General features: G+C 39.6%; 1 protein-coding gene across 4 annotated transcripts in view; it reads right to left on the bottom strand.

Annotated features, from left to right (window-relative positions):
• Positions 1 to 13,471, bottom strand: part of Trank1 (tetratricopeptide repeat and ankyrin repeat containing 1) — a 99,528-nt gene that overhangs the window by 67,447 nt on the left and 18,610 nt on the right. The window contains exons 2-4 of one of the 4 annotated variants that reach the window (XM_078038160.1): positions 9,948 to 10,079; positions 6,278 to 6,404; positions 2,418 to 2,568 (exon numbers count right to left, since the gene is read on the bottom strand). In XM_078038160.1, coding sequence (XP_077894286.1) covers positions 2,418 to 2,568; positions 6,278 to 6,404; positions 9,948 to 10,079 — 410 coding nt within the window. Of the gene's footprint in view, positions 1 to 2,417; positions 2,569 to 6,277; positions 6,405 to 9,947; positions 11,916 to 13,471 lie in introns of those variants that run through there. The other 3 variants (XM_013361226.4, XM_040289997.2, XM_078038159.1) reach the window with 3 other exon arrangements.

The raw sequence follows: 13,471 nt of genomic DNA, 5'->3' as shown, positions 1-13,471 counted from the left end.
CCCTTAAGAAAAATGTGACAAATATTATTGTTATCTAACAGATTGAACCTATGATCACTGAAGACAGGTTTCATGGCATATAGTTTAGCTGGTCATGACAAAAACTAAGATTGAAGCTGAGATCTACCAATTCTTCTAGTCAATACACCTTCTTCTAACCTAGTGTCCCATCATCCTAAAGCATTTCATGATCCTCTACATCACCCCTCTCAAACTCTAGAATGGGAATGACCAAAGGGACAGGCCAAGTGCCAGAATAACATGGCACCTCTTCTGGGGTTATTAAATTCAAGGCATAAATAAACAATTAAACAAACAAACACTGTATGAAAGATTATAAAATTTCCATAAATATATTTCTCAAAATTTCAAAATTTGGACCATACACTCCAAAATGAAGTACTTTGGTAAAAAAGTATCAGATGTATTTATTGCCCTAAGAAATCCTGTTAACTGCCCCTTCAGGATGCGCAGAACGGAAATCACTCAGGTTATCTTAAGGTACAGTCACCAAAAAGCAGTTGTTTGAATTCCCATAACTGTTGCCTAGCTTCTGACAGGACAACGGCTTTTAAAAGATAAAGAAAAGACAGTGGGGAAGTTCAGAGAATGAGCCAAGCCACTAGATTAGGTGGAAAAAGAGGCCATTTTGCATAAATAAGAATAAAATTATGGCATTTGCTGGTAAATAAACAGAACTGGAGAACATCATGCTAAGTGAAATAAGTCAGACTTAGAAGTCAAAGGTCGAATGCTTTCTCCTATGCAGAAGTTAAAGAAGAAAAAATAAAAGGGGATGAATCCCATGAAGATGGAAGGGGGATTAGTGGAGTAAAGGAAGGAGATTGGGGTTGGGGACAAGGGGAGGAACTATGGAACAAAACTGACCAAACTATGCCATGTACACATATGAATATACCACAGTGAATTCCACCTTTACGTATATCAATAAAGCACCAATTAAAAAAACAATAAAGAAATAGAAGAAAGACCAGTAGAGTAGAGGATGGGAAATAAGGGACAGAGGAAGGGAGGGAAAGTGGAAGTACTGGGGATTGAAATGGAACAAATTATATTTCATGCATGTATGAATTTGTCAAAAATGAAACCACTATTATGTATAACTATAATTCACTAATAAAACATTATTTTTTTTTTAACAGAAAGAGGCCAGCTTTGGCCACTGTGAGCAAAGCGGGTACTGGAGAGCTGTGGCTCACCCACACGTGTCTGGAGACCTTGCATTTCTCTGTCTGAGGACCATGGCTGTGCCTGCCTCTAAGCCTTCCCACTGCAACCGTGCTAACCTCTCTGAGCCAATGGAGTCAAAATTCACAGGGTTCCACAAACAGATCATATAATTTGCTTTCCCATAATAACAATGGGAACAGTTGAATTGATAACAGTTGACTCAACTATTAGTGATTTCCCACTTCTAAAAGCCAAAGACCATTTCTCAGTAACTCTAATATGTACTTTTTTTCACATTCTATACTATGAAATAGGAACATGTCTACAACTGATGTATCTCACTGGCAATCCATAAATTAATGACACATCTTAAATCAGTGCAATTTAAATTTGATCAAATACAATACTTCAAAACAAAGACCTGGATATTGGCAGGACTTGATAGTACACCATCTCATTGTGCTTACAGGCTTCTGGTTTTGCCTAAACTACACACTGACCAAGGCATCTCACAGGCCAGGTCATCAGAGTGGTGATCTAATGCAGAGATTCAGAAGGTTCCCCTAGGAGTCCCTCCTAGATTGAGTGGGTGGGTCCTCTGCTGAAACCACTACTGTACCAGGCAGGGAGCTTTCCCAGGACCATCCATCAGCCTTCCAGGTTATTTTCATAGCAAATAAGAGTATTTTCTTAACAGATTTGAGAAATACATGCAAAAATCACATAAGACAAATGATATATAACGGAAGCTTTGTTGGCTCATGTCCATAAAAACAAGGAAATCACACACACACACACACACACACATAGAGAGAGAGAGAGAGAAATCACTATAAATAGCAATACAGAAAACTATAGGGTCTGAAAAAAAATTCAAAAGCCTGAAGTCATTTGTATATTAGTACTTCCTTGTTTTTACATAGGCATCAGCCAACAAAGCTTCCAAAATGCTTTCTAATGTGCAAATCAGTTTCATTCAAATTACATACTTCGGCCATGAAGAAACAACATGGAATTATCGCACCACAAGGCTCTCAAATAAAATAATGATGATTTTTTTTGGGGGGGGGCGGTAAATGGACACAACACAATGCCTTTATTTTTATGTGGTGCTGAGAATCGACCCGGGTCCTGCCTGTGCTAAGTGAGCGCTCTACCGCTGAGCCACAATCCCAACCCCAGCAGTGATTTTTTTTTTTAAGTTAATTTCCCCCAGTGTGACTTACTGCTCATGGTGGTGAAGACACCAACAAGGAAATCAGCAATCTGTGCTTGATCTTGGCCACTTTGCAGAAGTCGCAGACCCTCAAAAAACATGCGGGCTGCTTCATAAGGCTGGAGCAATCGCAGCAAGGAATAACCAGCTCGGTAGTACCCCTGGAGCAGGAAAAAAGAGCAAAATTATAATGTCCCCATCTCCTCTAACCTGCTGCTGAAAGGAAAGGCAAGACTGGTAATATGGGAGAATCAACTCAGAACCCTCATTTCCAGGCAGACACAGGTTTCTAACAAGCACAGGGTTTCCACATTATATTCTGTGCCACATTCTTTCTATCATGTTGTAACTGCCAAACGTATACATAATCACAGTTCCACTCTATAATGTACACAGCATCTAACATGTGACACAGAGAGAAGGAAACAGGCCTGGTTCCAATTATATGCGTGGCTTATTATTCATACTTCTAATCACAGTCTGGGCCAGACAAAGGAATGAAAAAAATCCCATGACTGGTATTCAGGAAAAGAATGAGATTTTCATGTAAACACAGAAAATGTTTCCTGATTCTTTCAATCAAAATAAACACAATCTCTACTAGGTATTTAAGAAAAAAAATTGTAATGGCAAGCATTGAGGTTTACTGTGCTCTATGTTATAAGCAATATATATAAGAGGGCAAAAATTTTGATTTCTATAAAGATTAATTTTTTTAAAAAGTCTAGTTTTGCCTATATACTAATTGAAAGACTCTAAATTAGGAATAACATTGCCTTCCCCATTTTGATCATCCAAATCAGTATCAGGATCTATCAATACAACTTTTTAAGATAATACACTAAGTATTTACAAACTAGGTTCATAAAAGGGAAAGCACTTAAAAATTTCAACTAACACCAAATCTCTGATTGTTTTTTATTTGTTTTAATCTTCATTTTAAAGTTTAGCCAGGCATGGTGGTGCACATCTGTAATCCCAGCAACTTGAAAGCTAAGGCAGGAGAATTACAAGTTCAAAGCCAATCTCAGCAATTTAGCATGGCCCTGTCTCTAAATAAGATATAAAAAAGGGCTGGGGATGTGGCTCAGTGGTTAAGCACCCCTGGGTTAAATTTCTGGAACCAAAAAGAAAGAAAAAAAGAGAGTTTAAGGATCTCAGGTTAACAGTCAAAAAAAAAAAAAGAGACAGAGAGAGAAAGAGAGAAGAAAAAAAAATGTGTTTGTTGTTTGTATTATACCCCAACCAGGCAAGCTGGTACAGATTCTTCCATTTCTTTGACTCTCAGATTTAAATTTCATTTTTTATTTTGAAGAGAGGTAAAGGGAATCTGAATATGCCACCTTGGCATATAGATTATTTTAAACTGAAGGAATTTAAGATTCAGCAGATGCAAAAAGAAGCCTTCCCAGAGTTTAATTGACTAAATGCAAAAACTCCTAAGAAATGTTTTACCAGAAAAGTTGTATGATCATGAAAAAGAAAGAAAGTTGGTTCTAAGATGGACCTGCACGAACCTTGCTAAGAATGTCCTTACCTTCCATTTGTTTCTCCATATATCAACCTTCCCACAGGTCACAGCCCTAAAAGTTCTTTTCCTTTGTCTTTCCATATCTACACAATTTATTACTTTGTTGAAAATTACATATACATTTTCGGCCTATCCCGTTGTTTGGGGTGTTTACTTCTTTTCTATAAAGGTCCTCATGTCACACAAAAATCAGCATCAAAAATAAATTTATATGCTTTCCTTCTGATAAACTGTTTCTTATCAGTGTTGTTTATAGGGGCCCAACTATTGTACCAAAAATAGGCAGAGGAGAAAAATTTTTTCCTCTCCTATAGAGAACAATGGAAATGGGGAGCAGAGGACAATGACACACAGAATCCCTGCGTAAGAAGGGAGGAGTGGCCCTGGTGGCTGTGCTGTCAAGAGTTGTAAGTTTGGCCACTCAAGGAAGAAGCCTGGAGTATCATTTAGCACCACTTGCCCCTTGAGCCACAGTCACAACTTCTGAGACAAACATCAACTAACCCTGTCCTGCTTAGAAAATGAGACAATCCTGAAATGCTTTGGGGAAGAGTTTCTCAGGACTGTACTCCCATTTTTTTATTTTTTATTTTTAGTTGTAGATGGACACAATATCTTTATTTATTCATTTATTTTTATGTGGTGCTGAGGATTGAACTCAGTGCCTCTCACTTGTGAGGCAAGTACCTTACCACTGAGCCACAACCCCAGACCTGCACTCTCATTTTTTTTAAGAAATTTTTTTATTAAATATTCATTTTTTTAGTTTTAGGTGGGCACTATATCTTTGTTTTATTTTTATGTGGTGCTGAGGATCGAACCCAGTGCCTCATGCATGCTACGCCAGCACTCTACCACTGGGCCACAACCCTAGCCCCATTTAAAATTAGTCAGTGACTTTCAAATATCCACCCTCCAGGCTGGGGGTGTGGCTCAGTGGTACAGAGTGCTTTCCAGGCATGCATTAGATCATAGGTTTGAACCCCCGAACTGCAGGGAAAAAAAGAAGTATTCATTCTCCAAAAGAGAGGCTTAGGGGTCAGTGCCTACTTACAATGTAAATATCCACACTCCTCTCTCAGGGTGGTAGTAATCACTAGGCCTAGCCTCCCCACCCCTTTTCACTTCAGTCTACTTCCAGCAATCATACACAAATGCCACTAAGGATATAACAATAACTCCTACTCACTAAGTGCTAACAACTTTGGTTACTGTCTCCTTAATCCTTGAAGCAACACATAAGCATTATCTTAGTTTGCAGTGGAAGAAATTAAGGCTGAGAGAAGTGTAATTCAGCCAATCTGCTGAAACCAGAACACTGTAGAACATGAGACAGAAAGGCCTAGGCTTTTCCCACTTTATGGTGGAGCCTCTCTAAAAACTGTCTAGACCACTAATTTGACACTTAATTGCCATTTGCTTCAGATAGCTCCAGAATTGCTATTTGATTTAAATCTTGTTATTTTATTTGCACCAGAATTCCTCTTGCCAACTTGAATGTGAAATACTAAATGGCTGGGATGGTGTCCTCTGCTCTTTTTGTCTGCCTTGAGGCATCAAGAACCTGTGTACCTGCCTGATGAGTGGGCACTAGGGCTGGGAATGAAGTCCAGTGGTAGGGTACTTGGCTAGCATGCATGAGGCTCTGAGTTCAATCCCCAGCACTGTAACAACAAGCCCCTCCCCCAAAAAAAAGTGGACACTTAGGGCATTTTAACTGAAATGCAGCCTCTCAAACTTCCATGAGTTCTCCTCAAGGAGCTGATTTCTACACTAAGAAATTCTCTCTGAAGAACTGGCATCATGTCATCTACCCAGCTTGCATCTGAAAGAAAGCCTGGCTATAATGAAATTTATGAACAGCAAAAAACATGAACAGATTAGGAGTATTGGTATAACTATATAAGAATAATATGAGCTCCAAAATCTCACTATCCTCCAGATGCCAGGAGGCCAAGCTCCACTGTCCCAAAATAGGGAATTATTTGCTAACACTGGTTTTACTCTTTTCCAGGTAATGCTCACCTGCCCTATGGGCCGCTGTCTTAAGTACAAAAAAATTGCAGGAGAAGCACACCTAGCATGTACATTTTACAAAAAAAGGAGGGAGGAGAGAGCATGAGAACAAAGGAAATCTAAAATGTATAAAAGGGGCAGGATACTCCCACTTCTCAGACACCCAGCTCTGGGGCCCCTCTCTTCAGAGAAGTCTCTCTCTGTTCTATTCTTCAAATAAAACTAGCTTTCTATGCTTAAAAAAATAAAAAGACAGGAGGAAAAGAGGCAGGTTAAGAGGAAGAGGGCAGCAGCCACCACCCAAAGCTGCCACCAACCCATACCTTCACATAGGTTGGATCCCACTGAAGACACTCCTTGGCAGCAAGAAAAGCCTCATTCCATTTCCCAAGACTGTAAAATGCATTGGACTTGTTGCACAGCAGCACAGCCAAGTCCCTCGGGGGGACCCTGTGAGAAAGAACAAAATGGTGGTCAATAAAGTAAACATGGAAAACAATCCTTGAAGGCCACCCTAGCATCAGGAAGAGGGTTCCAGCAGGAAATGTCTCAATTATATCCATCAGATCTGTCCTCTGTAGCCCCCTAGAAAGCCTAGAGCATTTACAATGTACAAATTTGTTCTTCCTCACTTCCAAGTTCTCTGCTCCCACTTTCTAATGGCAAATGTTCTTATTACCTTAGTTCCATCTCCCACTGATCTCCACAAATCTTTTTATTTTTCAGAGATTATTGGAGAAGATGTTATAAAAATGGTGACTGGTGCTAATGAGGGGAGTTCCCACTGGGCCTTTACAGAAACCACTCCACACAGATGCTGGTGCTGAATGGATGCAGAGTGATACACAGGAAGGATCTTGCAGAACACATGACCATACCATAGGCTGCAGATTAAAGACTCCCACAGGCCTTGGGAGTAGGGTCTATGGGCAAGGAACTCCAGGGTCCTGCTAATCACAGTGTGGACAAAGGGGAGGCAAAGGCTCTGGGTGAGTGAAGCCCCAACCCCACAGACTCCTGCCTATAGGAAGGGTCACAGCTGGAGCATGGCCAAAGGGGGGGGGGCTCTAAAGCACAGCAGGGAACCCCTCTTGCCTGAGTCTATTGATAGTACAGTAGCAAGGTTAGAACTGAAACCAGGTTGGAAGAAGTAACATACAAAATATATTACAGTGTCAAGAGAAGCCCAAGTGCCACTGAAATGTAAAACACACAAAGGAGAAAAGCAAGACTTACGACTTTTGTATTTGATATTTTAATTGTGAAACAATACAAATCACTGTAGAAAAGTTAAGTAATACAAACAAAAATAAAGTAAAAATCACCTCTATTACTGTCCCCACCCTTGGTTTTCTGTATATCTGGCTTATTTCACTGCCTATGAGTTCCTTCAGATGAAGGGATAAGACTCAGAAGGCAGGGACTGGCAAAGCAGGTAGCAGGTGTTATCAGGATACCCATGACCACAAACGTAAGTGATACCATGGTGACTTTTCCAGACATGTGTAACCATTTCCAGCTGCAGCAACTGTTAGCTCCATCTAGGGGCTCTCAGAACTCCCTTCTCCAGTGACCTACCCTCTGACTAACAAAAGCTGCCCTCTCCCAGGAAGTTACACCATGCTACAGACTGAATTATGCCCCCCACAATTCATATGTTGAATCCCTAATCCCCTACTGTTACTGTTTTAGAGATATGGCCTTTGGGAGGTAATAATGTTTACATGAGGTAATGAGGGTGGGGCCCTCATAACAAGACTAGTGCCCCTGTAAGAAGAGACACTAGAGAGCATACTCGCTCTCTTCTCTATCTGCCATGTAAGGACACAGGAAGAAGGCAGCTACCTATAAGCCAGGAGGAGAGCCTTCATAGGGGAACCAAATCATCTAGCACCTTGAATGTCCAGCCTACAAAACTATGAGAAATAAATTCGCTTTGTTTAAGCCACCCAGTGTACAGTATTTTGTTATGGCAGTCCACTCCCTAGGACAACCCCCAGAGGCTGGACAGCCTACAATGACTGACATGGCAATGAAAAGGTTAGCCCTCTGGTTTGAAAGTGGAACCAGCTCTAAGGTAGAATTCATGCTTCAGAACTTCCAGTGCAATCAGGCTGAATCCACCCTGAAAGTACCATCCCTGCTTGGAGCTCTAACCTGCCCCAGCCTGCTTCCCTGGGTCCGATTCTCCTGAGAGGACTCCCTCAGAAAATCACACACACCTAATCCCTATGTTTGCTAACAAAGGCAGGAAAGCAAGCAGCCGGGAGTAGACAAGGGCATAGTGTCAAGAAGGTTCGGCAGCATGTGAGGACTGAGGCAGAAGTCCCAATTAGTGGTCACAAAAGTAGTGAAGGAGCTAAGATCTAAGCACAAACAGTGTGGAATCAGTGTACCATCAAAACCACTCTGCAACAGAACCTCATTAGGAAATCTGAATGTTTTATACTAAATGAGGAGTTCTAGGCCCAGTCTTACACAGTCCTGATCTATATACCAGGCTAAAACAGAATAAGAGAAGCTACAGGCATAAATCAATCACACTCAACTCAAGTTCAGTTAGAGTTCAGACACCAGGGATGATAGAAAAAGGAGGTGAGAGCTATGTTTCAGTAATTTAATTCACAGGACATGTTTAGACTGTATGTACCCCACAGATGCCAACTTCTGCTCCCTCTATTACAGCCATTTCCCCCCAAATGATCTCCAAATCTCTGAGAGTCATAAGACCATTTCATTTCAGATGGTTCACAAAGTCAAAATATTTTCACCATCATAGTAGGCCAAACAATGGCTCCCAAATATAACCTTTTACAGCAAAAAGGATTTTGCAGTTATGACAAATTTATGGATCTTGAGAAGGAAGATAATCTTGGACTATGATACAATCACAACGATCTTTAGGAGTGGGAGACAAAGTGAGACACTACTACAGGAAAGGAGAAGGCACTATGATGATGGGCATAGAGATTGGAACAATGAGCTTTGATAATGGAAGGGGACAAAAGCCAAGGAATACAGATAGACACTAAAAGATATAAAGGCAAGAAAGTGGATTCTCCTCTGAGTCCCACAAAGCAGCCACCCTGATAAAACTTTGATTTTAGCCCCACAAAATTCATTTCAGACTTCTGACCTTCAGAAATGTAAAAGAAAAATATGTATTATTTTAAACTACTAAGTTCATGGTAATTTGTTACAGCAACATCAGGAAATAACAGAACAACAATACTAAAACACTATGAATCTTTTTCACACTTAGTCTCTCACAGCATACAAGGAATTTTCTAGAGGCTACATAATGTGATTTCAAAACAAAATGAATGCAGAAACAGGTGAAGAAGCAAACTATCTTTTACTAAGGTAAATGCTAAGGAAATTTGCAAAAATGTGCCACTCTTCTCACAAAACTTTTGTTTTGAAAAACGTAGGTATTTTTCATAAAAACATAATAGACTTGGGGTATTTTTAATAAATTAAAAAATACATATTTTAAATCTTTCTCAGTTTTAAGTTTTAATTTGGATTAACAGATGGCTATAACCTACATAAACAAAGGCTGTTTGGAGTCCTCAATAATTTCTCATCCTGTCATGACTATAGTGTTTGAGAACAGGTCTCCTAAAGCTGAAGGGGCAAGGAAAGCAAGAATAAGCCTCGGTGCCTGGAAGGTGTGCCCCTGTGGTCAGGGGTAAAGGGCAAGAACATCAAGAAGATGAAAGAAAGAGGGGACTTCAGCTGTCCCAGATAGTGCGATCCCTTAACCAGACAGAAGTAGAAGCTCTTGTTATGTTTATCAACAACCCTCTGTGTTTCAGTTTCTGTTTCCCTTTTTCCACTAACATCCTCATTCAATTTCTGTGCTGACAATGTATAGGAAGTGAGGGAGAAAGGAAACAGAAACAAGATGGTGCAGTAAGAAATGAGAAGAAAACATAAACAACAGAGTATTCATTTATTTTTTTTAAGTGGATATAAAATCTAAATACTTACCCCCATTGGTATAACTGCAGGAGAATCTGGATGGCTTCATCGTACTTTCTGATGGCCAAAGAGAAGTTCCCATTCTTAAGAACCTGGTTGCCAGATTCTTTCAATAGCTCAGCATAAGCTGCTGGGTCCATCCTGTAGGGGACGAGGAAAGGCTTGCTGCCCGTGTAAGGCAAGTTCACCTTCACATTTGTATTGCCCAGAGCCTGGAGGAGTTTGTTCATTCTGGCCCCACCCACCTTCAGAGACCACACCCTGGCAACACTTCTCACCAGCACTGGGGCTTAGACAGGGCTTCTAAGAAGAACTTTTCCTTCTCAGTTCTTTTCTGACGTTGGGGGCAGCCAGAACACTTAATTTATTCGGTATTAATGATCTACTGGAGGCTGCTTTCATGCATGGGACAACATAAAACTGGCAGGTAGTGAGCACTATTCCTGCAACTGGTACCATGATTATTCTCTTGTTTACCCATCACCAAAGCCCATAAGGAGGTACTATCCCCACTGTTCAGATGAGGAAACTGAAACCCAAACAGGCTCAAGTCACTTTCCTAAGAATCTACTATGGCATTTCCCAGTTCTGATCCCAGATCTGAACAATTCCAAGCTTCTGTCCTTGGTCACTGTACCACATCAATAAGCAAGACCCCATTGACAGTCTTTCTGCCCTCTTAGTAAAATGCAGAAGGCAGGTGTAGTTCTGAAGGCCTCTTATTTCTCCTGCCCCACTTCCTTCTTAAAACACTATAAAAAGAGCATTGAAGTGTTTGAACCTGAAGTTGCCACTGCTTGCTTACTTATACAAATCTCTCAAGGGTACCTGCCTCTTTTGGGTCATAATTTCTGTCTTATTCATTTTTGTGGCTCTATGGCCTAACACATAAGGGTACTTAAATGTTGTGGTGTAAAAGTTTGAGTGCCAGACCCATAAAGAAGACACATTACAGATTTTCTTGGGTGTGGCCAAGGGGTTGGAAAGAAGTACCTGGCAGCCCTGACCACATGCTGGGACTCAGTAGAGGAGGAACAAAGGCAGGAAAGCAGAGTTTCCAAGAATGCATCTAGAAGCAGCTTCCAAGGAGACAGGAAAAAGGAAGAGGTCAAAAGAGATGTCCCCTAGGATTTCCCTCTCTCAGGATCACAGTGGACAAGGCAAAGCAGAAGGGAGGGCCTTAAATGGGAGGACAATATAGGCATTCATGCAGAGCATGTACCAATGAGGTTATAAAATCTAGAGGGTATCTTGTTGATCAATTCAATTCTTGAACAGATAATATTCCTTATAGTCTTTATCATTTCAAATTTCAGCAGAGCATTAGGAAAAGCAGCAAGACCAAGCAGATATATGTTTTGGCTTACTTTAAGCACATCCAAGCTCGTTGGGAGTGGGTTTTTGAACTGTACTGCATTCCTTAGGCAGCGCTTTTTCAGAATGAGGCATGACTCCTAAATAAGTCAGAATACAAAATTCTACATATACTTTCAATCCAATAATCTCTAAATTATATGACACATTTACAGAGATGACTGAGGAAAATATGAGAAAAACATCAGGCACTGATTTGCTAGGGAATAGACATGTTTCTCTAATACTGTTAGCCATTTGTCCAATAGAAAGTCTTTAAACTGGCCATGATTAGAAAACAAGAACAAGAAAATCACTGTGACAACTGACAAAGGGACAATACCTGTCCATTGCAAGAAAAGACCAATATTCTGACCAACATATGTAAGAGTCCAAAACAGTGGATAAGTAGGATTACCCTCACTACTAAGTAAAGAAATAGAAAATTAAACAAAGTAACATTGGAAAATAATGAAAAGAATGATCCCAAGTGATGAGGCACTGCTTACAGAAGAAATATACTATGTCATAAATAGATTCAACCCCACGGATGTTCACCATGGTGAAAAACTGATCCATAGTACATAATGGATTTAAATCAGTAAATACACATACAGTAGAAAGCCATATATTTATTTTAAAAATCATATTATAAAAGGACATTTACTGATAAAGTTAGTAAATGAAAAATACAAGCTATATGTAAAAAGTGTGTGACGTCAAATTATTACTTTTTTAAAGAGAGAGAGAAAAATTTTTAATATTTATTTTTTAGTTTTTCAGTGGACACAACATCTTTATTTTATTTTTATGTGTGCTGAGGATCGAACCCAGTGCCCCAAGCATGCCAGGTGAGCACGCTACCGCTTGAGCCACATCCCCAGACCATCAAATTAAAATTTAAATATATTTAAAATATACTTAATGTAATAAAATATACTGAAATATGCTACAATGTTAACAGCCAGGCCATTGTGATTAGGCAGGGTTTTAATTCTCTTCCTTATATTTTTCTGAATTTCCAATTGCTGTGCAATGTATCACCTTAATAATCATAAATGCTATTAAAATGAAACTCTTTAAGGGTCTAATTGAAAATTTAAACATAAAATGCTTCTACTGTATTTGCAAATAACAATAAAAGCTATTCACTTCAAAATTTTTTCTTACCCCTTTAGAAAACCAACATGAGCACTAAATGTTATGTAGGCAAATATCTAAGGTATTCATTCACCTGTTTCTGCTTTTCCTTGGTACACTCATGCCAAGAGGATAGGAGGAATGCCAACCACTAAAAAGGCTTTTTGCTTCCCAATAGGATTCCTTGAAAATTATGTTCTCATTATAAGGAAGAATGCTTTATATCTCCACCACAGAAGACAGACAGCTCAATTGTTGGGTCTTTTGATTCTTTTTAAAATCACTGGCAGTCAATTTGTAATATAAAATTATTAAATGAAAGTGACAATAATTTACTATAATGAGAATACTTTTGAGAGCTAGTATGTACCCACTGTGTGCTTTACATTATTGTGTCTTTCATTCTAACCCCAGGTAGGCATGTTCGCATCACTGTTTTATATGTAAGGGAACTGAGGCAAAAAGAAGTTAAGCTACTTGGCACATTCACATGGGAAAGTGGCAGTTCTGGAATTTAAACAAGAACTAAGAACTACACTCTGACAGGCCAGGACAGAAACTAAAATGTTAGCATCCAGTAAAATCACTGTAGTATATGATAGTTGGGGCTGGTACCAAGCATATATTCCCCTATGCTTTCAGTTTTATTAATGATGCAAAAACTACATGATACATAAAGACAGTTTCACAGCTGCACTACTGGCTTTTGGTCAGTGTTACAACGTGGCTATGAGAGTTCAAAGTCTAGTTGTTGGAAAGTGTCACAGGCTGCCTCACTAAGTTGAGGAAGCAAAAGCAAGAAAAATGCAAATGTACTTAGTAGATTTTGAAACAAGCAAGTCTGAAACACAGAAGAATCAAGAAGTTATGGCTTTTTATTACTGTGTATATATGCTGTGTATATATACATGAACTTCTATAACTGAGTTATTGGAATAGAGCAAAGATTACAAGTGGTGGCGTTCCTGGGGAGCTGAGATGGGCAGAAGAAGGATTTGTCTTCATATCTTTTCCGGATACTAGTAGAATTCTTGACAATA

Source organism: Ictidomys tridecemlineatus, chromosome 2 (genome assembly GCF_052094955.1).
Source record: "Ictidomys tridecemlineatus isolate mIctTri1 chromosome 2, mIctTri1.hap1, whole genome shotgun sequence".
Lineage (NCBI taxonomy): Eukaryota > Metazoa > Chordata > Mammalia > Rodentia > Sciuridae > Ictidomys > Ictidomys tridecemlineatus.
This window is presented reverse-complemented; position numbering and strand designations above follow the sequence as displayed.